At 28.5% G+C, this 27,755-nt stretch overlaps 2 protein-coding genes across 4 annotated transcripts; one reads left to right on the top strand and one right to left on the bottom strand.

The window, feature by feature from the left end:
• Positions 1-153: 153 nt before the first annotated feature.
• LOC100162978 (putative tRNA pseudouridine synthase Pus10) lies at positions 154-3,422 on the bottom strand. 2 transcript variants are annotated; one of them, XM_001943703.5, is made up of 2 exons: positions 3,244-3,422; positions 154-1,782 (listed from the first exon to the last, which is right to left on the bottom strand). In XM_001943703.5, exon 2 carries the CDS (start codon positions 1,772-1,774, stop codon positions 371-373), a length of 1,404 nt encoding a protein of 467 aa, XP_001943738.1. In that variant the 5' UTR covers positions 1,775-1,782; positions 3,244-3,422; the 3' UTR covers positions 154-370. The 2 variants fall into 2 exon arrangements, with proteins under 2 accessions (XP_001943738.1, XP_016664713.1); XM_016809224.2 differs by lacking the exon at positions 3,244-3,422 and adding an exon at positions 1,946-2,122.
• Positions 2,854-15,177, top strand: LOC100165063 (beta carbonic anhydrase 1). Of its 2 annotated transcripts, NM_001293499.1 has the most exon segments (6): positions 2,904-3,135; positions 11,526-11,610; positions 12,541-12,680; positions 13,709-13,948; positions 14,554-14,614; positions 14,617-15,177. In NM_001293499.1, coding segments are annotated over 6 exon segments (627 nt in total). In that variant the 5' UTR covers positions 2,904-3,042; the 3' UTR covers positions 14,625-15,177.
• Positions 15,178-27,755: the final 12,578 nt, after the last annotated feature.

The raw sequence follows: 27,755 nt of genomic DNA, 5'->3' as shown, positions 1-27,755 counted from the left end.
ATGCCAAACAAAAGTTGTATCCCTTTAAGTAGATATTTTAATATTGGGATGTGATATAAGTATGTGAACAAGTAAATACAATTGGATGATCTGAATAAAATATACACTCTTTAGTTAGACAATTAAATAAACTGGATAAAAACACAAATTGTATAAGGAAGTTTAATCATAGTTTATTTTCTCTAAGACATCACATGTTTATTTATATTTTATAATATTAATATTCAACATAATCATTTAATGATCTTTATATTAATAGATTTTTTAAATATATAAAAATGTTTTCAGTACAGAATATCAATTACAGAATAGGTTAAATTTATCCTATTCTGTGTATTGATAGTAAACTATGATAGTAGTAACTAATAAATTAATACTTTACAGGTGTAGGCCAATCAATTTCAATATCTAAAACATCTAAAGCCAATATATCAACTGTATCGTTTTCAAAAACTGTCCTGAGACAAGGATTTGTACGTCCAAAGTCTCCATGGACAAATTCTTTTACATATGTACCAGCCTGAGTGGACAAAATTACATTGAAAAATGAACAACCATTATCAATACCGACTTTGGTTGCTACAGCTTTCATCGAGTGTATAGTTCTAGGCCTGACCATATTAGCTCTTCTATGCAATACTCGGATTGGCGTGTACTGTAAAATTTCTAGAGGGGCACAGTTATTGAGTTTTTCCAAATCTGGTAACTCACCTTCAACGTAACAAAGAGCCTTATATACTTTGATTTTAAATTCTTCGCCAGATTTTAATTCTTTTAATTGTTCTCTAACTACATTTTGCAAGTGTGTTACAGTCACTTGTGGATCAGTGTTTATTTCATTTTCAATTTCCCTTAATACTTCGTAGCTGAATTTAGTTTGTTTTGGATTGACTAATTCGATGGCAAACGGCCTTCCTCTTCCTAACATTCTGACATCTATGTCTTCTCTACCAGATGCCGAAAATTTGAATTCATCGGCTAATGCACGTTTTTTTATTGGATCAGATATTATTTCTTCAACTGAACTCTCTAGCCTTCTTTCTTGGTCTACTATCCAAGGTGTTTGAGAAAGAGTCCTAGACCACTTATTATAACGACCAGCAATATATACACTTTCATGTCTAGCATCTACACTTTTGAATTCTATTACTGATTCTGGTACTGATGGCATTTCACCATATTGACTAACAAAATCTTTGTTATCCATCTGAGATAAAATATTTTGTAAATTTTTGTTACTTAATTTTATAATTGCATTTAAACAATCACATTCGTCTTTTATATCTTTATAATGAAAACCTACAGTAACTAGCAATGGTGAATGTACATCAAAACGTTTACCAGTGGCTTTTACGATAGCATCCTCAGCCATTAGTTTCCAAGCGTCTTTGGCACAAACAAATGCTGTAGGAAACGTTGGATTGAAGGTTATTCTCAATTTTGATACATATAATGCTATTGAATGCCCACGAATAATAGTACACATGGGCAAATTAAACGCTAAATTAAATGTGTCCGAATCATATTTAGATGTTTTTAGATAAGAAATTATTTTATTAATAATATCATCTTTTTGTGGATTTTGAAATAATCCCAAACATGCTATGCAAGGATTTTCTTTTAGACGTTTTGGTTCATCATGATCCTGTTCTGATGCAGAAATTAATGTTTTAACATTAATAGCAGAAGGTTTTGTTAAGTGTCTAACTGCACATACTCGACAACAACCAAATTTTAATAAGTTCTGTTGAATTTCTTCTACGTTCTGATCCATTGTGATATCTGTAAATAAAATTACATTTGAATATTGAATAAGTTTCTAATAATTAATTTTACTCCAAATTGTAAAAAGTATTCGGTTACCTAACATTTTTTTTTTTTTTTTAAATAAACTTGTTATATTAAATATCATTTAAAAAACAAATTATAATTGTAAGTAGCTTACCACTAGATATTTTTCCTCTGTAAGGAAAATTGAGGAATCATAGATATGTTTTTGGGTAAGTGCAGTGGAAAAATATTTACACTGCCTGAAATTTAATTTAGTTTATTTTTGATCTGCTTTTATTATACATTTGCGTTTTTATAGCAATAAGCAAAGCATTACAAAAAATTGGTTAGAAAAAATATTGTAACCAGCCTAATAAATTGATAATCATTATATTCAATAATAATTTAGAAATCAGGTATATTATATTTATTTTAAACTTAAAAAATATATTTAGTTTCATGACTGTCTGCTGGTAGTTCCTTTATAATAATTAAAAACATAAACATTAACATCAAATACCTAATAATTATGTTTTCTAAATTTAATCAATGCCATATGTGTTAGTATTTTCAGTGTAAAATATATCCATCTTAGAACTTAGAAGAGTTCTAATTTGTTATCAAGAATTAATATTCGAAAATATTTTATATGCGATGATCCAACGTTTTCTTAAATAAAACCACAATTGTCAATCGGTACACAATTATTATAGTTATTCATTTGGAATAATATTTTTAAATCCATCACTAGTCAGTGGTTTAGATTATTATTTTTCAGACGGATAAATTACACATAAAGTTGTGTATTCAACGAATATAGATACTTGTAGTAATCGTCAATGAAAGCTTTCCTATCATAGCAAACTTGCGATTTCGATCGTCAACAGGTGTTCGATTCGACGAGTAACGTCATGATTTGTTTTCTCATGGTTTTAATATCTAACTTTTAACCATGACCGCGGGAATAGAAACATATTAATTGTTCGAAATTGAATAGAACTCCCGTGTGGCGTGTATTTACAAATTAGAAATAACAAACACACGCGGTAATGCGGTACTGAGAAATGAATGCGCGGGTGCGCGCGCTCGATCATAATCAAGGCAGGCGGAGGCGGCGAACGCCCTTGAGCGTCAAGAGGTCGACCGGCGACGACGGCACTACGTTGCACAGCACCAAGCGTTCGAACTTTTTAAAGGCAGTAGTTACTAGTAAGTTGAGCTCGGGCGATGTGTGGTGGTCAGAGTGGTCCGACGTAGAGCAGGGTGACCGATATGGACAGGATATTTCGTGGTATAATGAAGTACAGGCGGACGAACAGGGCGAAGATGGTCGAGCAATTCGTCCAGGTGAAAAACAACCCGGAGGTAAGATTAACACGAACATCGGGTCCTTGTAAGACGCTAATATTTGGGGGGGGGGGCACTGTTGGACATTAATATTTAACGAGATGCTGCGTCTAAAATATGCTTTACCTAACTAGTAATTTCCTCATCAACTGCCGTTGACTGTTGTCAGTCGTCTTGTCACTTCGTCAGCTGCTGAAACAACGTTAAAAACTTATAAAACGGTCTACTGGAATAACGAATATCAGGAAGACAGGAAACTGAGGAAACTACTGGTTAACGACGAGTTATCATTTATCACTTATCAATTTATCGCGCTTACGAAAGTCGTCTCAGTCTCAGTGTTGCCAGCAAACAGCATAACGATATTAATTGTAAAACGACCGATTGCTTATCTTATAATATTATGGTTAGGTTAGTGGTCTGGGTAGTGGTCATGATTTAAGATATACTTAAATCTTAAATCGTGGTAGTGGTTTATGCAGCCATAGATAATAATATATACGTATATAATTTAATTTTTAGCACCAATATTTATTCGTTTTTTTTTTTGTACGTAATACCATTGGTCATTGATTATATTTTATAAATAGTATTTAATATTTATAATCAAATAATCAATGGTGATACATACCAAGTATAAGTCTTATGATACAATTCTTTATTCACAATCACATAGGTGGAGTTAGGGGGTGGGGGGCTAAGCCCCCAAGTTTTAGATTAGCCCCCCAAATGTATACCGAAGTTATGTACCCACAGTTTTAATAGTTTTATATTTTTATAATTAACAATTATCTTTAATTTATCGCTATTTTGTTTTCTCGATCTTTTTAAAACTACTTGGAATTTTCAATTTCGACCATTCAAAAGTACCAATTAGATTCACTTTTCTATTGGTAAAAAGAGGCTGATCTCGAAAATTGGAGCATTTTTACTACCTACCCCAAATGTTGATGACAGACAGAATAAAAAACACATATCATTGTGAATACATTGTTTTCGCACTGCTTAGAATCTAAAATTAGTTTAAAAATGTGAGAAAGTCGTTCCAAGTAAATTGTATGACAATTCAAATATGTCAGAATAAAAAATATGATAAATGGGTTAGTTAATATGATTGCCAAAATATTGATACTTTTGACAAAAAATAAAAACAAAATAATTAATACTTATGATTTATGAAATGAGTGCACTTACGTGCACATGCGTGAACTTTCTGTTATTTATTGTATGCACAGTCACTCACACTAATGATTAGTACCCACACATTTACACTGTCCGTATGTACCTATATATTGTATACACATAGAAAATTAGTAAAAGATAAGATTCACACAGCAATCCTTAAATTTGGCACACATTTAAAATAGCGCCCCATACTCCATAATAACTATACTCCGTACCAAATAAGAGCGCACCGGGCGGCCACGAGTAAAACCGGTTTTGTTACGTAAATTTGGTGCGCTCTTATTTGGTACAGGGTATATGTTGGTATTTTTTAGCTCTGTTGTTTTTGCCAAAAATTAAATAGGCCGTGAAATCTACTTAAATATTCACCTCGCATATTGCCATTTTTTTTTAAACTTGTATAATATCACTAATAGACTATATAACATTAGTTGGTACACCGTACGATTGATTTTTACAATACTTACAATAATAATAATATATAATAAAATCAATGACCGTACAATAGGTACATACCTATAATAAAGTATCAATATAAAAAAATTATATTTTATGTTCCTATATTTGTCAAATATATTATGTGTTTTCTATCATTTAGTTATACAAAATCAATACTATTTTGCCATATTTCGTGTTAGGTGTTATAAATAAAGGCAATCAAATACAAAAAGTATATTAATTCCTTTAAATGTTGATAAAATAGGTATCTATATAAAAAATGTTAATACCTACCTATATGGGCATGGACTAATTGCGCCAAAACAAAATTTGTATTTTAGGGTCAATATACCAATTGCGCAGCTCATATTTTAGGGTCAGTGTACCAATTGCGCATCTTATATTTTACGATGAATATACCAATTGCGCTTGTGTTCAAATTTGCCGCCTGCTGCAGCTGGCGGCTATCTTCAAATTTCGAAATATTTTTTTTGATCTAATTCCATCAATATCAACATAAACACACTAAAATGTTTGAAAATTAAAAATGTATTTATTGATCAATTGATTACTGGTTAGAGTGACTGGTTATAATACATTTTATAGCGGTATCGGGAATTTTATCAAACGTTATTATTATTATGGACATTTGATCACGGAAATATGCATTTGAGTGATAGACGAAAACAAGTTATCATTATCATACATTTTATATAATTGACGATCAAAAAGTAACTTGTTAAATGTGAAGAAAAAAAATGTTTATTTATATTATACTATACCTATATTAATACTCGCATAAAAAATGTTTAACTAACTTATAACTTTTCCTTAGGTATTGTAAAATGTTTTGAGCGCAATTTGTATAAAAAAAGGTAATTTTAAGCGCAATTGGTAAACTCCCACCTATATATGATTGTTTGTTCCCTATAACAATTTATTATTATTATATATTTTACGTTATTGTACAATCTGTAGGTAGGTAGGTAGTTTTAGTAGTACTTACTATAGCTACCTAGTATTTTGGACATTTTTAATATTTCGTTAAAAACTTATTATCGACAACGTCAAATTATGTAAAATATTACAATAAACGATGTTCTGAATATTTTAGTTTTTACAATTAGTTTTTCTTGCGTCCACCGTCCATTTCACCTTTTGGAGCAGTACAAAAATGAATCGATATTGAATTTTAAGAATGGTTAGGTACTATTTACTGGTAGCAAATTTAATGTAGTCTGGTAATAGTGTTGTTGCGTAGTCAGTAGTGTATTTAGGGGGGGGGGGTCTAGGGGTACTGGACCTCCCCCCCCAGAAATTCTCTCCAGAAAAAAAATATTCTTACATATTTGCAGACCCCGGTTTATGTAAGCACGCGCGGACATGTTTTTTTTCCCGTGAACAAAATATTTATATGAAATATAGTTTAAAATTAGCCAACGGTCGAACGATCAAAAACCCTCCGCCACGCTTAACTAGACTTTTCCGTGTATTGTATGTACCTATTACCACTTTATAAAATACCCGTAATAGATAAACATCAATAATTCCAGAAACAGTCAAATAATTTTTATCGTAAGGAATTGACGACTAACATCATTCTCCAATAAACTACTCTATTAATCTATTTTAATTTTTGCTTTGTAAACAAGGCAATTGTCGTAGAATCATTTACTTCATGTTTGTATTTCGATACTGAACGACGGCATCGGCTACGACTGCATTAAATGTCTTCAATAAAATATATTAGATCTATTACTATGTAAGTACCAATTCAATATATAATAAATTAGTAAATAATAATAATAACTCATTGATCTGATGTGAGCCGTAAGGAATTTATTATTTTCAATAATAACATAAAACATTAATGTAATTTTTGGAGTCAACTGGCCGACAATTAGTATTCATTTAGAACCATGTTTACCTATGTAATATTTATTTTCTGTCCAGAGATTAGCAGACTGTTGTCACAATGTCATATTTCTATAATTTAAACCTTTTATTATTTTTACGTGTTAACACAAAGATTGGCTATGATGTCCATTTATAGAAAAGATTCTCTCTTACCAAAAGATATTTTAGATGAACTTAGTAAAAAAAAAAGATGCTTAGATTTTGTACTTTAAAATTATAAAATATAATATAACATTAAACAACGATTTTTTATTCTTATAATCTATTAAAAACTATTTCTTTATATCAGTATCTATATTATGTTGGAATTATTGGACCACCCCCAGAAAAAATTGAAAATACGCCACTGCGCGTAGTGTTGGCGTGTTGGTACGACGGGAGTATAAAAATTCCCAGACCCCAGTAGTTTTCAAAATAATCGAGAAAAACTAAAATAAAATGTTTCATCAAATATTTTTGTGTGCACTTTTTAGATTTTAAATAAAAATATTCAAAATATTTTGGATCTTTATTTATTTATTTTAATTTGAAATGTTCAAATTTTTTAGTTTTTTTTATTTATGTACGATACAAACATACAATTTTTATTTTTGAGCAAAATCCTTAGAAAATGTAATTCAAAATTATCTCATAAGTTATTATTAAGTAACTAAGTTACATAGTCGACATTTTTTTATACGGAATTAGTTTTTTCATCAAAATTATGAACATTTTCAAATTATTTTAAAGTAAAAATTCATTAAATTTTTTAGGTTTAAACATTTTGTAACAAATTCTTGATAAGTGATTTTACTAGAAATTAAATAAAAGAATTGTCATAAAGCTACATTTCTAAATGAGGTTTAAAAAGAGATTTTTTACGTCATCAATGTATAAAATGGTTTTAAAATCTTAGCAAAACAATGAATGTATCGATTTTACAATTATAAGTCTTTTTTTCTGTTATCACCTTTTAGGATCTAGTTGGTACTTAGGTAAGTCAAGAGTCCCTATAATTTTAAAAAGCGTCAGGTAATACAAACAAAAAATTTGTTGTGTGAATATCCACTGTAATTTTTTTATGAGTGAAGTTGAAGTATTGACAACATTTATTAAAATCACGAAAATTAGTAAATTGTTAGTAAGAAATTCGTAAAAAAAATGTCTATGAATATATTATAAGATTTGAAATTTTTATACTAGATTACACTTAAGTTTTCCTATATTTACAAGCAAAAAAAAGTTTACCGGAAAGTAAAATTAATAATTTACGAGCGTTTTATGTTAGACATTGAATATTCACCTGTAAACTAACATATTATTCTCATTCAACAATTTTCTTATTTTGTTGTTATTCAAAAACTATTAATCGAAGTACTTGACATTTTTATCAAATGTTTATTTTATGGTTTTCTATACATGATAAAATGTACACTAGTTTTGAGCTAATTATAGACATTTTAGATTTACAAGTTTTTTTTTCTATGAATGTCAATAAAAATATTTTAGTTGGGTCGAAAATCTTGAACAGGTAATACAAGGTTCCTTATAACTCATAAGTTGAAATTGTTAATTGTTACAATAGCGGTTGCCGGTTGAGATATATTAATGATCAATAGGTATTATTTTTTTCAACATTAAGTAGGTATTTAATGTTCAAATGTTGACAATATTCATAAAAATTTCGAAAATTTAAATAAATATTTTTTTAAATATTCTTACATATTTAAAAATGTATAAAATGTTTAATTTTTATATAGGTAAGGATAGTAAATTAAAACAGGGATTCTGAATTCTCATAAATAGTTCATACTGTAACCAAAAAATTTTAAAAATATTTAAACGATGAAAAAAAAATTTTAAAAATATTTTTATCAAATTTTAAATCATGTTGGTTAGGACAAATTACAATTGTGTGGTTAATTGAAGTTGGCAATTAGGCAGTTCATACAATATATAGGGTCAAACAAAAGAAACCATAAAAAAATAATTATAAATATAAATTCAATTTTTTCATCCCATTCTTTGAAGAACGAAGAAACCCTAATAATATATCGCATATTCGCATCTATATTTTGTAGAATGATTATTTTTTAAATTTAAATATACTTCTTAAATAATATTTCTATATTATAGAACCTATCTAATCTTAATATAATATAATTTAACTCAATTTGTTGTATTCTAATTAGGCAATATTTACTTCTAAAGTCTTATCTATTATTACATGCATCAAAACGATAATAGTTCGGAGTCATTATTAATCGTTATTATTTATATTATTTACACAGCATTTATAAATAAGATCAAATGCATAATTTTTTAATTTACCCCATTGAGCAGAGCTTGTGGGGAGGTAAATGAGTTGTTACTGTACACTATACAATATAACTTATATATAATGATTTACAATATTTAAGATACATATCATATCTTAAGATACTTATGTATCCAATAATATGTTTTGGGATAATGCTTTCCTAGGACAGTAGGACACTATAGGTTATAGAATTATTTTTAGAAACAATATACGCCCCTGAATGTAATGTTTAAATTAATTTGTTTAGTAGGTAGTTGTTTTAGCGATAATAATCTAAAATGACTTACCAATAGGTAGTTTAGTAAAGTTTTGACTGACCTTCCTGAACTTGATTTTGTTCTATTCCACGTGCGAGAGACAAAGAAAACAAACCTTCGTGTGACGTCTATTTAAGGCTAAAAAAACGTCGAACAATCATATTTAAAACGACAAATGACAAATGTATACCAGTATACGTACCTATAATCATCTGCATATATTTTTTCAGAATATTTTATTAATCCTATATTATATTATAGGTATCAGTCAGTTTTCACCAATTAATTTTTAATTTATTAAAACAGTTTTTTTTTAATTAATCTTAAAAATATTGGGACCGCTACGATTTTATATAGTTTTAAATGGGTACATTTCTAATACACAATCGCTTAACTCATAACTTGTTGGTATCTATGTAATTTTTCTAAGCACATTTTAAAATGTCTGCAGTTTCAGTATTAAGTGCATTGAAATCAGTTCAGAATTGTTTTTGAAATTGTATGATTAAATGGTTTATCTAATTAATATTACTTTCAAATTTAAATAGTAAAATAATATATAATATAATATTAGCAGTTTTGCTCTGAGGTGAGTGAAGGGAAACCAATGCCTAGCACCTAATCTATGCTAGCTGTAGACAGCTATAATTATACGTACTTACCTACTTTTTATTTATAAATAATTGTAAATCATTGTAAAAAGTTTATTTTTAATTTTGACATATTTTCTAGGAATATCGTTGATAAAATCATCATTCATACTCATCATCTGTGTCGTCTGTACTATACTTACATAAGTGAAAATTGTGTCAAACAATTTTATATTTATACATTATTTAGTCCTGTGTACAAATTAAATTCTGTTTTAGTATCTTATGAAAAATCATAAAAATAACTTGTATAATATTTGTTGATACTTATTATTTATTATACTAAATCTGTTATTTTATAACGAATATTTCATTTTTAAAGAAACTCGATTATTTATTTATAGCTCATAAGTTATGATATAAATTTAAAATGTTTATGTTCCTTATATTATAGTTTATATTTTATATTATATGTTAGTAATTATTAAATTTGAACTATTTAAATTTCTTGGGTAATTAAAAAAAAAACAAGATAGGTAGGTACCCGATTTGTTTTTAACCATTATCCACAGGGTATCGATAAAATTGTAGACTACTTGACTGTTGATTTTATTTTAAATTTGGTAAAAAAAATTTGAACTTTCATGTTAGTAAAGAAGAATCAGATTATTCACACAAAATAATGATAGTCAGAAATAAGTTATTGGCATACATAAAAATATTTTACATTTTAAACAATTCCTAAAATAGTAAATACAATATATTAACATTTTATATTTAACTGTATAATATAGCACTATTACTAATATTTTATTACGATAAAATAGTGTTTTTGTGATCATTCAAAAAATCTTCTTTATTAAAAAAATAAATTATTCACCAAATATTTTATTTACTAACTATAATTGCAACCAAATTTTTTTTTTATAGTTTTAAAGTTAAATATTAACATTTCAAAATAAGATATTAGGTGTTGTGCTTTAGTTTTAGTTTAAATGGTTTTGGTTTATATACAATATTCATTATTAAAAATTAAAATATAATAATATGTAATACAATTAATCATTAACTTTTTAATTTTTTTTTAATATTTCCATTAATACTTAAGGGGCCTTGCTACTACCGTCAATTTCAGCTAAAAAGACCTAAAGTATTGACAAAATTAAAGTTAGTTAACGTTGTCCGATTTTGATTCTGAAAAAAATATTAAAATTGTCTATAGATCCTATGAAGTACTTTGTAAAAACTAAATTTTATATTATTGTGAACTGTAATTGAAAACTTTAAAATATCAAATTTTTCGAATCATAATTAATTATGAATTAATATTAAAAACGGGAAATGTTTCGTACGATCTACAGACATTTTACTGCTGAATTCAAATATTTTTTCAGAATAAAAATCAGACAACGTTAACTAACTTTAATTTTGTCAAAACAAATGTATGATTTTGTAAAATTCTTGTAGTGAAATTGATATAGTTATCGAGTATTGACATGTGCTTGCGCGTACGAGAGAGGATTCGCATTTAATTTCACTCACACTAATAATCATTTACAACTAACTCATAGATCCCGGGCGGCTATGACCAGATTAGAAATTGCCTAAATGTTTCCCCTTAAATAATGACCGTAGCGAGGCTCCTTAATAGTAACTGTAAAGTATAAACAAAACATTTTTATAAAATATAGTCGTTTTAAATTATTATTTGATATGTTTCAGCCTAAAGCTTTATTTTTCACTTGCATGGACAGCCGTATGTTGCCAGCTCGATTTACTGAAACCAACATTGGTGATATGTTCATTGGTTAGTATATATTATATAACTCAGGGGCAGCATACATTCTTAATTATAATTTATTTTAGAATACATTGTGGATATTATTTTTTCATATATATTTTAACATTATAAGTAACTATAATTACTCTTAAGAGGATGTCAGCGCACCATTTGTTTTCTCTCTGACCCAAGCGCAACATAACAAATTACGTTTAGCAGAACCAACCCTGTGTTATTACTTTTAATATTAGTGTTTTCACCTATTATAAAATTTTAAGTTAAGAAAATTACTTGTATCCTTATTCCCTATGTTGGCTATTTATGATATTTTAATTTTTATGTAATACTTTATGAGGCTATGAGCGTGTATATTATTAAAATTAAAATATTGTAAAAAAAGTCAACGTAAGAACTATAGGAATTCAAGTAATGTTCCTAGCTTAAAGTTTGATAATAGGTAAATACGCTCTAATATTAAACGTAACAACACAGGGTTGATTCTGCTCAACGTAATTTGTTATGTTGCGCTTGGGTCAGAGAGAAAACAAATGGTGCTCTGACATTCTCTTAAAGTCTTTAATATTATTTTGGAACCATTATTATGCAATTGAATTTTTGTAGTATTTTTTAATTAGGGAATTATGTTATATCAGGAGTTGACTGTAAAAATGTAATATTATGATTTATAATAAAATTGAGTATAATATAATAAACATTATACATTATTTAGTGATATATACGTTAAAGTGTTAAACATATAAATTAATAAATCTTTGATTCATCTCGTGACCTCATCTAAATATCTAATCTATTGTATATTAATTGTGTAATGCGTATTTTATTAATTACTCTAATAGCTAATACGGTATATGTACATTTGCATAAATTACATGATTTATTGCAATGTAGTAGGTAGTGAAATTTAAAATTGTAAACATTTTATGTTATGGTATTTAGTTCGAAATGCTGGAAATTTGATTCCACATTCGCAGCATTTCCTAGATGAATATACTACATGTGAACCAGCAGCCTTGGAACTAGGATGTGTACACAACGATATAAGGCATGTTATCGTTTGCGGGCATTCTGATTGCAAAGTAATGTTATTTTTAAAAACAAATACCGGTGAATAAAAAATAAACTAAGATTTAATTAATTTTCAACACTCATTTGTTTTCTCACAGTATCAATTTAGTGTACTATTAATTAAATTATTATTAAAAACGCATTACATTTGTTTAGCTATATAGTTTCTACTCTGTAAATTTAGATAAATCATTCAAGTTGTACAGAATTAAGCAGGTTATATAGGTACCTATTTTCCAATTTTAAACATTTAAAAAGTATTTTAAACAAATATTGTTTTGCAATTGAAATTTAATTCAAAACATACAAGATACATCATTTAAAATATCAGGCTTCATTTGATTATATTTAATGCATAATTAAAACGTAGGTATACTTACTTGCTGAAAAATGAAAATTAGATATTCCTATCATGTAGGTATATTATGTCCGGTGATTTCAAATAGTATTCGTATTTTAATAAATGGATATCAGGTAAAGTAATTTTATAAAATCTGTTCAACCGCACCTTGTAGTTCACATGACTTATCATTGCTACTAGAAGTCTAGAACAATCTTAATTTCTTGATGTCCGCTGTGGCCTTGTGGTATGTCGGCTGTACCGCGTAGGTATTCTATATGACTATACAGTACCTATATGTAATAGGTATGCTGAATATACTTACCTACATACCGGTCATTAATTGGCAGTTGCTATTTATTATGCAGGATTACAGTACAAAAACTGCATTTAAATGTAATATTGTTTATAATAATAAGAAAAAAATGTTTCCTTAAGAATTATATATTGATAAAATGTATTATTTTACTTTTGTTGAGTTGTATTTTGTTATGTGGAAAACGTTGATAATGACTTTTAAATATGCATACAAATAAAATATTGCAGCATTTTTGAGTTAGAACATAAATTTTAACTGCATTTTATTTTTCCGGCAGTGTTTATATAAAAGATAAATAATAATAGTTTATTTTATGCCGGGTGTTATTGTTATTAATTATTATCATCGAATGTTAATTAACGTGTTGGTTTCATTCTTAGGCAATGAACTTGTTGCACCTGCTCAGGGACACGGAATTTGCTAGCATCGACAACCGCCGGATGTCGCCGCTTCGATCATGGCTCTGTACGCACGCAATATCATCTTTGGAAAAGTATCAACAGCTGGAAGCAGCTGGCTTCGACACACCACTCATTTTTCAGGCCGAGACACCCTTACGCAGAATTATTGCTTACATTGATCCAGAAGACAAGTTTTCCGTTACAGATAAGTTATCACAGGTAACTAACTATAATTCTGATAAAACAATTCTATATATTAATACTTTTAAAATAAAATATTGAATTGTATATAATTTTTTAACACTAAATTAAAGCTTAATATTAATAGGTATGCTTTATAAAATTGATTTCAAAATATGTACAATCTAAAAATTTGTTTTAGTCATTAGAAATAACTAATAAGTCATTTTTTTATTGCACTAACATTTTTTGTAAAATTTTCCTAAAATTATTTTCGTAAGTTTATAATGAAACATTTTTTATCAGTAATGAATACAATATCTTGTGTGGAGGCAGTATATTGTTATATCAAGCTTTTTTTAATCGACAAATTAATTTTCAAGCATTTCGATGACCATCTATCATAAATAAATACATTTACAAATTTAATATATATGCATTTTTTTCTATTCATATTACTATATTAGGTATACTATAACTTATAATGGATACCTCCTAATGCATATTGTTATTTATATTTATTTATGTTTGCTAGTCTTTCAATTACGAACTATTAAATCTTATACGATTTTACATAATATCATACACCATAATAATAATAGAAAATAATATATATTCACATATTGTGTATTTGTGTGTTATAGGTTAATACCCTACAGCAGATGCAAAATATTGCCAGCTATGGTTTCCTTAGGAAACGTCTAGAGGCGTATGACCTGCATATACACGCTCTTTGGTTTGATATATATACCGGGGATATATACTATTTTAGTAGACAGAGCAAAAAATTTGTTGAAATTAACGAAAAAAACGTGGATAAACTAGTGGAAGAGGTTTCTAAGTACTATTGCTAAGATTAATGTGAAGCTTATACATCCTTCGACCATATATACATATACATACACGCACGCACACACGAATACTTAACTTATTGGTGCTTAAAATTCGAGACTATTTAAAACAGAACAATTATACTAATTAATATACTATTTTGTTTACATTCCAAAACAAACATTCCAACCAAACAATATACACATTACCGTACTTATTTTTATTTTATAATGTTATATACTTAACTGTTATTGTTATTTTTTAATCAAATAAGTGATTATGAATCTCCATATTATATATAAAGTTATTTTTATTTTTCATATGTTATAATATATTATTATAATATATATTTATTGTTTTTAAATTGTTGTAATTGTTTGAATTTTATCATATTTGTGAATATTATTTTGTCACCAATAAAGTACAAGAGAAATGACGAACGTGTACAATGTTTAATGTCAGGGAAATATTATAGAACAGCCGTCCATGATGTGAGCATTGTTTCTTGAATGCAGCGCTAGATAAGTAGAGCATGAAAACTCCAGCCGGGATGCTGCGTGAAAGAGAAAGCAAAGTCATTTCTTTGTCGTGGTTTTCCACACCATGGTGTATTCTTATACATGTTTTTTCTAGTCACGGTTGTCGCGTTGGAAGAATACAGATTTTCCACTGCGAATAAGTCAACTCATCAAGGGTCCTCGTAAATATATAGGTATTATATCGGTTGTTATCATGAAATAATTGTACCATTTTTGTCCTAAATTGTTATTATAAAATCCACTGATCGTATGTATTACGCGCCTATTTTAATATCCTTGGATTTAAGCTCTGTAGTTAAATTAAAGATTCAAATGAATTTATAAATGTATTGGTATTACTCAACAGTTTGCAGTATAATAAGTAGGGTCCTCATGAGTTTTTCTACCTATATAAGAAAAAAAAGTTTAGCAGGAATTCACATTAATTTTTTATGAGCGTTTGATGTTCAAATTTTTACGACATTAGATATTCACCCGTAAATTAACCATTATTCATTGAAAATTTTTCTTATTTTAACTTTATAAAATGCTTGAAATTTTTACCAAAATTTGATTTCCAACATATGTTGTCTCTTTTGAGTTATATTTAGAATCATTTGAAATTTAAAAATTTTCTTAGTTTTTAATTTAACTTTGTCAATAAAAAATGTTTTGCTGGGTCAAAAAGCTTGAAAATTGAATAGCTATAAGGTTCCTCATAAGTTCTTACTGTAGACATTTAAAAATATTAAAGATTCCTGTACATAATTTTACAAAATACGTCAAAATCACAAAAATCTGCACATTATTTGTAGTTAAAAATTAAAAAATTTCTTTAGATATGACTTGAAAATTTAATACAAGATTTCTCATAACTACTCCATACTGTAACCAAGAAAATATTTTTTTTAGACATTTTAAGTTCGATTTCATACTAAATTAAATATTTAAGCGATAACATCATCGATTTTAGTTATTTTGTTGTAATTTAAAAATATTTTTCATAGGCAGACTTGAAACTTTTTAAATATGCTATTATATTTTAATCAAACGCAATGTTTTGAGGCAAAAAATTATTCAATCTTCCGTATAACTAATAGTTAAATTTATTACTTTAATAGCAATAATATCATACAATTCTACAAATATAATATGTTTATATACTAATATAGGGTGACAACCGTCTTCGCTCAAAATCGTTTTTCGTATAGTTACAACGGTTTATCATTGAATTCAAATTTGACACATCCATTTTGACTTCTTTGAACCTACTATATTATAGTAGAAGGATACCCACTTGCTCACCATTTTTAATATACATTTATAGAAAAGAAAACTAAAAAAAAAATTTAATGTCTATTGAATCTTAACTCAAAAAGAGTCGAAATATCTTAAAAATTATACCTTGTACATAAAAATATATGAAATATTATATTATCTATTTACCATTTACCAGCTACCACTACTACAGGTTAACCGCGGTCAGTTTATGTTTGGCCTATTTAATACGAGACTGATCATTAACAATCTCATGACCATCTTCAAATTTCGCACTGGCCCGCCCCACTGAGCAACACCTGGCTTACACGCGATTTAATAATTTATATATTGTGCATAGTAACCGCGTCTTCCGGTCAATACTTCTTACATCAATAAATTTTATTTTCCCACGGCGACTGATGCCGAGCGAGTTACCGCCGTACCAATACAATATAGCCATATGGCGTGGTATCTAAACTACAATTTTCTTCTATATAATATATATTATATGTTATACCATTTTAATAAAATATCAATTTTATTATCGACAACAACCACAACCTGTTGTATGATATTATAGTCATTTGAGACGACCTTTCGACGTGGCGGTGATCGAGAAGATCTGCAGTTGGAAGCGTTCCGTTGCCCGTCGCCTACCGCCGTCGTTGACCCGCCGCGTTAATGATCTCTCTCTTTCTTTCTCCGAATCGAACACTCTATCTTTCTTTCTTTCTCTCCGGAGCGGAGGTGAACACTGCAGGCGCAGGTACAGGCAAAGGTCACACAGGCCATTGCACGCTGCCGATCGTCGTACCTACGTGTGGTACGTATACGCACACGCGACGGATCAGTACAGTCGTACAACAGATGAGGCGTAGCGGCGAGGGCGTCAGAGTCCTGTTGACCTTGATTGGCGGCTCAGGATTATATTATTGTGTCCGTCGGTGCCGCACGCGCGCACACTCACACACACACACACACACACACAAGACTTATTCAGTATACACACACGCATGTAGGTTAATGCCTGGGCCTTCGTATAATACATATAAAAAAAGTATTGTAAATAATATGCACACACACACACACGCGCGCCGACACGCACGCACATACGCACACACGCCGACACGCACACACACACGCACACGCAGACACGACACACAATACGTATAGTGTTGTATATGTATACACTACCACGGCGGCGGCACGCACTTGCGTGGCCTACATAATGATATAAACATCGTGTGCACTGCCGCAGTGCTGCGTTGCGGCTACGATAAGATTTATGCAAGCGCTAGACGGGGAGGGGGGGGGAAAACGCCGATGGTCGCTGCACGTGGGACGACGTCGCCGTACGCGATTCTCAATCCCGATCGTAGGTATATATTTTTCTAATATTGTTATTGGGTTTTTATACCACCAAACTAGCTCCCGCCATTAACGCGTTGTTTATATTTATCATATATTTTTTCTATCCTTACAAACTTGTTTTACCGCAGCACAGCTAGGTACCTACATCGACGACGACACGCGACGATCGCACTCGTTGGCAGAGACATGTTTAGGGGATTTCTCGGGGTGGGGCTATCGACACGAATGACACTTTTGTAGGGGCGCAGGGCCGTCGGTACTTTCTCGTGGACACAATATTATTATAATCGTTGATAATAATTACTATTATCCGATGGCCCGGAAATTGATGCATTTGCATCTTTTTACGAGACTCGTCTTTACAGAAATTTGATTCACGGAATACAGAATTTAATGGTACAATTTTTATTTTGCGTTTTTTGCATTTTTAGGGAATTTATTACTTTACGATCATTTTTTAGTATTTTTGGTGCATTTTATTAATTTTTGTACTTTTTCTTTACATTTATTTGCATTTTTCTTGTTGAAAGTTACACTTTATCGTAACACATTCAGTTTCCAATAGCTTGTCGATTATCGACGTCCATTATCTTTATCGTTTGTTGTCGCAATCTACGATTATTCAATAAACTTTAGGCCCATACTATTTTAGGCCATGTCAATTAGAAAAAAATTTCCCAAAAGTCGATCGAATTATTTCAAACTGCAAAAAAAATATTTTTGATGGCTCCTTCGAGTTTAAACATTTTTAAAGAGATAGAATCTATAATAAATACGACTCCTGAACCATGAATTGTATAAATGGTAATTTTTGTAAAACTTAAATTTTTAAAAATATATAAAGTAATTATTAAGTAATTTTGGGTATTTTTGTGGTAATTCCTTGATGTTAATTGTCATTACTCATTTTTTTTGTGTGCATTTTTTAAAGTTTCTTAGGAGATTCTCATTAAGTTCCAGGCCCTAATTATTATAAATGTATAAATACTAAGTAATATAATATAATTAATAATAATAATTATTTACTTAACGTCTTAATACTTAATTAATATACTATATATAGCTTTTTTTTTTTTCGAATTTGAGCCGACGGCGCCGCGGGGACTGCTTTCGCAATGCTTCCGCGAGCATACTACATAGCTACACTAATAAGTAACAATAAGATACCTGTTGAACATTGAATTTATTTATATTTAATTATTTCAATACTTTTCAAGTTATATATGACAGCACACAACTAGGGGTAAAATGCTGTTGGAGGTGCTGTAGCCCCTACCTGATATTACAAAAAAACTAACCCGTGAGTAAGTCAAAACAAATATTTATTCACTCAAGTTTCATTTTTCACAATAATAATATACTGTCTGCATTTATTATAGTTCAATGCATATATACTGTATAATTATCTTTAATAATCGTACCAATGTACCGACATAAATCGTTTCCTTAAAAACAAATACAGGCATACAGCATGATATTTACCATAAATTTTATCATAGGCAATAATATAAAATAATTATAAACTTTGAATAAAAATACAATAATTCCAAAAAAAAAATTAGAATTACAGTTGCATATTAAAAGGCTTATTAATATTTTAGGAAACAATTGAATAAGTAATTTTTTTTTGGTGGGGGGAGGGGCTATTACAAGTATATCGGAAAAAAGTTCTTGGATTATTTGGAATCCAATAAATGTTAATTCAACATTATTTAGATTTCGTATAGGAAATATAAATATACTGTAACAGGCAAGGGCGTCCGCAGGGGGGGGGGCAAAGGGGCCATTGCCCCTAATGGGAATTTTTTTAAACTATTGTTTATTTAATACCACGGCGCCACGCATATTAATTATAACATAATTTTATTGACTCAATTGAGATTCATTTATGAAGTTATGTAAAAATTATTGTATTTTTAGATAATCTTTAATGTATTCATTAGTTTACAATGTTTATAATAATCAGGCCTACGAAACTCCGTGTATTGGCCGAATGTGGTGATTCTAGCCATCTTGGCTCTAACATCATGTTGATGTGACAAACGTTTCCGTGATAATAATGCATTTCTATGGTACTTGATTTTGTTTTCATCTATTTTTAGATAGGTACACGTTATTTTTCCCCAGAAACGTAGACTGCAGCGATAAATGATAATGACCACAACAATATTTATATGGTTTCATTATGATAGGAACTCATATTTTTCATTTTCGTATCATTTACGTGTCGTATTTTTATACTTTTGAGTTTCGAGGTTTAATGTGAGAAAGTGTGTTGATGTTCACTCTTCGTGTTACTACTTATAGTGTGTTAATTATTAATATTAATTTTTTAAATTTGTGTTATAAGTTTTACATTTTTCTGCTAGTGGTTACATTGTAGTAATTAGTTTCTTTTAATCATGAGCAAACGAAATACAACTTTGTATTCATATTTTTCAAAAAAAATTAAATCTAATGATGCTGAAAAAAGTGGTTCGTCACAATCACAGGTTGAAGTAAATATTTATTTATTAATTAAATACTAGAAAAATAATTAATTTGTGACATCTACATTAACATATATTCAAATAATATTAATATTGTATTGTAAACCTACAAATAAAAGGCTTTATGTGATGACATAATGTTGTTTTTTTCTGTTTAATGTAGGTTATGCTATTTTAGAATAAAAACACTATAGAAATATATTAAGATTTAAAATAATAATTTTGATCTTGCCCCGGGTGGGATTTTATCCTGCGGGCGCCCTTGGACTAACAGGTACTATACCTATCACCTATGTCTTAAAAACCCATTTACCCCGCCATAAGCGTAGCCCATTAGTGATCCACTGAGTAGCATTAAAGGGATGACGACGACGCGAAAATCTGTTTGCCCGCCTAGGAAATTTAGGAATCAACAATACGACGAACGCTGAGAAAAGGGCTGGCGATGACGACGTTATTTTTATCAGACTAACCGTCTGATTCTCTGACTTGAAAATATTTTATTGTATACCTACGGTATAGGTACACTTGCGAGTTGGTAATCTCAAAACTGTCTGTGTCGTCGGTGATTCATGGCTGAGGAAACGTGGTCGTAGCCGACATTTTCGCCCTCCAAGGTTAAACCGTGTTTTCGTGTCGCTGTTGAAGAGTGCGCTCTAAATGTTGTTTGGAGCAGTGCAATAATTCGATGGCCGATGATACGTTAGTGAAGTCAGTATAAATAGAATTATATACGACGTACCTATTATTTGAGAGCCCTATGTCCCGTCGCACATGTCACATGTGTATAATACGCACATCAGTCACCTATCGCCTATATTATTGTGTATAAACTATATATTAATATTAGGTTCCTAAAACTACAAATTAGTCTACATCTGTTACCTATATTTACAGTTTCTTATATTATATAGTAGATCACAAGTCAAAATATAGTCGCTATAAATTCAATTTTTTTTATGGTATCTAGGTATATACTTAAAAACTAGAAAATTCGTTCTGCTGTATATAGTAAGTGTCGATAGTATATAGGTACATCTTTATTAAGTAATATTGTGTTATGTTAAATTTGAATTCAATTATTGCATATAAAAATCGATTTTAAGCGAAACTTCTGTTTCTAAGGATATTTTATGATTTATTTATTCTACACAACCATAAGTAATTTTATTTTTTAGTAATACGGTTGGTTGCGAACTAACTTTTGCTAAAAATATCGCATAATTATAGGACATATTATTATATAATAGGTAGTTATTAATTTATATTATGATATTATATATATTAGACAGGGGGGCTGCAGCCGATGAAAAAAAGTGAATTTTAGACCAATAAGTTAGACAAAATGGAAGAATTTGGTTTGGCAGATTTTAATTATGAAAAAGGATTATGATTGATCAACAAGTTTACTAGGGAATAATCGAGGCGATTTTGAATTTTTTTTTTCAGCTGTGATATCCAAGAATAAAAATATCGAAAAAATATGATATTTTGTATTTATATTATTCCTTTATGACACTAACAATAATTGGAATATTCAAAATCGCCTCGATCATTCCCTAGTAAATATGTTAATCAATCATAATCCGTTTTCAAAATTAAAATCTTTTAAATCAAATTCCTCCAGTTTTGTCTAGTTTATTGGTCTAAAAGTCACTTTTTTCATTGACTGGAGCCCCCTCCGTCCCCCTTAAGGTTCATTTTATGATACGGAATTCAAATATAGTGAAAAACATTATAACAAACAAAATTAATGTTTAGATTGGTAAAATCTACATTAGTTTTGACTTTTGACAAAACCGGCTATACAGCCCCCTTAATATAATAGCAGCCCGTACCTCAACAGCGTGTGGATAAATTCATGATATAAATTCACAATGGTGAAGAGTTTCGATTCCATACGATTAATAATTTTTAAATTAGTAAAAAATTACAGAATTCGTTATTTTTTGTTCAAATTAGTCAATATTTGAATTTTAAATGTATATAAAAAAAAGTATATTATCAATAAATAGGCTGTACGAGATAAATTGTTAATATATATGTTTATTTAATTCTTAATTTTCCATTCTTAATAGAACAAAATTTACGAAGAACTATTATTATGAAACTTTACTTGTTATGAATGCAAAAAATAAAATCAATATGTTTTATTAATTATTAGTACTTTATATTTTAATAACTTTAGTTAAAGTTAATTTTGGCAAAAACTAAAATGATGGAAAAGATACAGTAGTTGAGTAGATTAAAAGGGAAAGGTTCTTAATATTATTCTTAAATCTTAATGCCCAAAAATGATGACATACTGACCCCCTACTATATACTATAGTGTTAAAACTTGTATATTTCTTGCAGCGGGTGCAGTACGTAAATGACTAAATTTATGGGAGGTCTTTTATACTGATACCTATGTTTGTTATGTTTGCGACAAGTTCAAGGTTCTTCCCGGAATATATATATGTTATGCGTGTTTTTTTTCCATTATGGTTATTTTATTATATTATTTTTTCACCTTGTCCAATAGTTTTTTTTATTATTACAACCCAACATTATTACATATTATACAGTGTGGTGGTAGCACGCTGACAAGACAGGAGGAGCTAAAATTGACTAGTTCTAAGAGGCGGCCGCCCAAACGTCTGGACGACTGTACATATAAGAACGCATCCGGCTCGATGACCTACATCCGGGATCGCCGTCGGCTTGTACCAACACGCGCATCTCTTATGAACAGCCCAATAAAATTCGACCAGTTGAATTTGTCGTGGCCACTTTTTCCCCTCTCTCTTTCTCTCTCTCACTCCCTCTCCTTTTTTATTATATTTTTTCTTTCTTTTTTCCTTTGTGTATTCATATTTTTTCTATTTTCTTGTACGTTCCTACTTTTTTCTTTATTACATTCGTGTTTGTATGACAGATTTTTATCCTATATATATATAGGCATATATCGCATGTATACCCGTGTATTATACTATTTAAATCTATGCTTGTGGCTCGTGATTTGTTTATATTGTTACCACTTACCAGTTAGAATCTGTTGGATTAATGTTTTCATGAAACAAAGTGAACTTTGTTTGTTTACTGCAGTATTCCGACATTGTGAGATTTAACTATGTTTTTTTTTTGTATTTTAATATCTTTAACATAATATAATGTAAATTCTCAAATTCAAATTGGTAGTTATATTATTTTACTCGACTCAACCAAATTATAACTATTCAATTTTTGCTTAAATAGGTATTTTATTTTTTTAATATGTACCTATCTAAGGACATGATATTAAATTAAGACCTTCTTAACATATGAAAAATATGATAAATAATAATTTTAACCTAAATGGTAAATGTGTTTATTATACCTTTAATATTTATTTTTTTATTTCAACATTTTAGTGTTCTAAAGAACACAGTACACTAAAAAAGAAGTGATTTTTTTTTATGATTGTTTCAATTTTTAAACGAGTTTATCATTTAAAATCATTAACCAAGTTACATACACTTAACACTCGTACAACAAACTTATTACGGTTGCGCGAACATACAGATCAAGTGTTCGTTTCTTTCTATTGTTCCAAAAACACATTTTAGCTAGAAAATGTATTATCATTAATCGATGTCGTTTACATTTTGAATAAATAATTAATTACACGTTTCTTTACGGAAATATTAACTTAATAAAAAGTTAATTTATTATTGGTTAAATCTTGATGACATTTAAAAACTATATTCATGTTATAGCCATATAGGTAATCACTAATTAATATTTTAGATACAAACACGTTATGTAGAACTTTATGCAAATTTTTGTCTACAAGTCTGCTATGAATGAAAACGGTATTAGTTTGTTTTAAACAATTTATTTCATTATTTGGTTTTTTGTGAGACCCTTCAGTAGCAGCCTGTGGTTTGTCTACAACGTGCGTGGACAACGCTTCTTTGATGTGAAAACGGGAACTTAAAAACCGTTTGTTTCATGATTAATACATGACTTTGGAGTTTTGCTGAATATTTTTGTTGTTAGGCCACGGGAATGTGCAGTAATTCTTCATGTATTATCATCGGGTCGTCACGTATAGATGATAATTGCCGGTCCACGATATGGCTCTGAGGCGAGGGAGATACCTTATGACCTTAGTACTGTGAAGGTATACAGTTTGGATGGATGAATATACACACGCGGTCTATACCGTTATTGAGCGGGAGACAAAATAATTAAGAGGTTCCCATTTTTAGTACCACCATTGAAGACATTTTTAGTAATCCAACTAATAGGTAAATTTTGTAATATGTAAGTTTCAATAGTTAATAATTTCTATAATTTTTCAATTATTCAACAAAACTTTTTTTTAGAATGTTTGTATAATACAAATTCAAATCATTATTAATTTTGATGTTTTGCTTGAATTTAAAAAATAAAAATGTCTAAAATCGGAAATAGTCATTCTTTTGCAACTTACTTTCTTACACAATAAAATACCTAAAATAAATTGGTACCTACTACTATTTTGAATCAGTTAAAGTACTTGCTAGAATTCAAAATGTTTCTGAGATATCGTTATTATTTCCAGTATTATATTTTTCCAGGCATGTTGTGGATCCCTTATATTTGTATTTACAAATATTGTATAAGTTTATAAATTATTTAAGTATTCAATATAAGATATATAAGATATAATAATGACAATAAAATGATCCTTAGGATTATTTTAACTATAAAAGAAATACTAATTTATTTTAATTTATTAACACCCCAAAGGGTTAATTATATTAGTCTACATTATAAAATATATAGAAACATAGAAAAATAACAAATCATCTAGCATTGTATAAAGTGTCACAACAAAATATTTAAGTACAATAGGTACATGAATTTTAAACAGCCATAATTAATAAAAAAAAAAAAAAATCATAAACTATAATTTTATTAGTGGATCAGATTAGGTGACATAATGGACTTTTTCTGTGTTATTATCTTTATTTATTGGCAATATGTGATGTTTGTTTTTTTATAATATTAGGAACTCTTAATTGTACTAACTTAAGTAACTCAGCACAGTCTATTTTATCATTAATTCATTTATGGAACTATGAAAGAATCAAGAATGCCAATAAAATAACAAACTAATGAACAGATTTTTATATTATTGTTATAAATTGTGATTCAATATTTCCGTATCATAATATATATTGTGCATTTACATGAAAATATTATGGTACGCCAATACTAAGTGAACATTGTTTATAACGTAGGTAGTAGCGGCATAGTGATTGTTTAGGAGATAACTTATATTTTTTTAAGTACCAATGGTTTCTAATTTCTATATTGGATATATGTATATATTATACATAACGGCTAACTGTATTTAATATAAAATAATATGCATGTGTGTGTACGTTGAACAAATGGCGATATTGTATATGATTTTATATATATGTATATATATATATTTGATATGATTAGCTCTTTAAATCTTTAATGATAGTTTATAGTGGGCCGTTCTGCAAAGGTGTTCATATCTAAAATAAATTATAGTACCTTTAAAAATAATAATATCAACTGTCGGGTCTATATAATTTATGATTATACAATAATTGTAATTTAAAAAAAATAACAAAAGTCGGGGATAGGTAGTTAAATATTTTTACAAAATGTATATTCCTTCTTTATAGAAGAGTACAGAGTACCTACCTATAACTGTATTCAATGTTGTGTCAATAAATTTTTATATACATACTTATAGGTAATAACTAAATAATTAATATAAAATCAAATGTATAGTATTTATTTGAAATATAAGAACTTGAAGCGTGTTTTGAGTTTAAAATAATATTCACTTTTACAATTTATTTGCCAAACGTCATACGCTTACACTAGGTAGGTCGTAACTTGTAGGTACAGTGTACACATTATAAACCATAGTAATGACGGAAGCAAAATAATATTGCACAATACCAAACTTACATATTTATTTAGCTTGTATCAAATGAATAAATAAAATAGGTATTTATTAATAACTATCAATTAATAATTACATTATTTAACACAATGGTATTATACTTTGATAAATCATTTTTATAATTTATTAGGAATTCAAAAGTTAACGAATACAAAATTAGTCTTCTAAAAATTATAGAAAATTTGTATGTTTTTTTGTATATAATTTGTAGAAACAAGTTTTCAGGAGTTTAGAAGTAAAAAATATAAAGATTATGATACGAATATTATAATAATAATGTTATAATGATGTACTAAACTCACCTATCATAATATTCATAAATAATAATTATATTCTAAATTTCTAAGAATATAATATTGCTACCCATATAAAATGTATAAATCCAAGTACCTACATGATATACTCGGAAGTTTTCAATATTTCTTATAGTAATATAGTATATTTGTTTTTTTCACAATTAGGTATGTAGTAAATATGCATATTTTAGTCAATAAGGCATAATATCTATAAATATTTTGTTGACAATAATAGTCAACAACACCATTTTGCCTATGGCATCAAGATACAGTGAGATAGTTAAATTATTAAATATTTCATCAAATTATTGTACGGTATGCAATAATACTGTAAGTTTTAAAAGTTGGTATTATTAATTTACAAAATGAATTTACACTTAGGGCCGTTCTTACAATGTCCGGTTAAAGTTAACCGACACTTAACCGGCTGAATTCTGCCGGTAAAAAAATCTGTTATCAGTCGGTTAGCGTTAACCGACACTTTACCGTACATTGTAATAACGGCCCTAAAACATATTATCAAGTTCTAAGCAAGATATTTTATAAAAACGTTTATTATTATTTAATATTTATTTTATTAATAAATGCAGTTTTTCGTACTTTAGGTAGGAAACAAACTTGAGTAAATTATTCGTATTTATACGTTAGTTTAACAAATATCTGTTTATTTTTTCTTTATGTATATCATTATTTTAATACGATTTTGAATTTAAATGTCTGAAATATATCAAATTTGTATAATATGACATATTATTATTATATTAATAAATATACAATATAAGTAGGTTACACAAATCAACATGTTCTATAATTCACTGACGTTGTAAAATTCTTAAATACATTTGAACAATATTATTTTTTAATTATATGTAAATAATCTTGCAATTAATGGAATTCCATGATCGAAAAATAAGTAATATGCTATTAAATAGATTCATATTTTCAGAATCATTCAAGCATGTAAATACCTAAGTAATTTGTGTTTTTCAATTTCGATTTTCAATGTAATATTGTATTAATTATATTATACAGGTAGCCGGTAGGTACCTAGTATAACTTTTAAACTCCATTAAATGTATGTATGAGCATTTTAATTATTTTCTCACTAAATACTAATGACTTTTT

This window comes from Acyrthosiphon pisum, chromosome A1 (assembly GCF_005508785.2).
Source record: "Acyrthosiphon pisum isolate AL4f chromosome A1, pea_aphid_22Mar2018_4r6ur, whole genome shotgun sequence".
Lineage (NCBI taxonomy): Eukaryota > Metazoa > Arthropoda > Insecta > Hemiptera > Aphididae > Acyrthosiphon > Acyrthosiphon pisum.
The sequence above is the reverse complement of the archived record's forward strand: the minus strand, read 5'-3'. Positions and strand labels throughout refer to the sequence as shown.

Bases quoted from the DNA above. Each gene is read 5' to 3' on its own strand.
- LOC100162978 (XM_001943703.5), bottom strand. From the start codon at position 1,774: ATGGATCAGAACGTAGAAGAAATTCAACAGAACTTATTAAAATTTGGT.
- LOC100165063 (XM_029486082.1), top strand. From the start codon at position 3,043: ATGGACAGGATATTTCGTGGTATAATGAAGTACAGGCGGACGAACAGG. The intron at 3,136-11,525 runs GTAAGATTAACA...GATATGTTTCAG, and splicing joins AGGTGAAAAACAACCCGGAG to CCTAAAGCTTTATTTTTCAC. The intron at 11,611-12,540 runs GTTAGTATATAT...TATGGTATTTAG, and splicing joins CATTGGTGATATGTTCATTG to TTCGAAATGCTGGAAATTTG.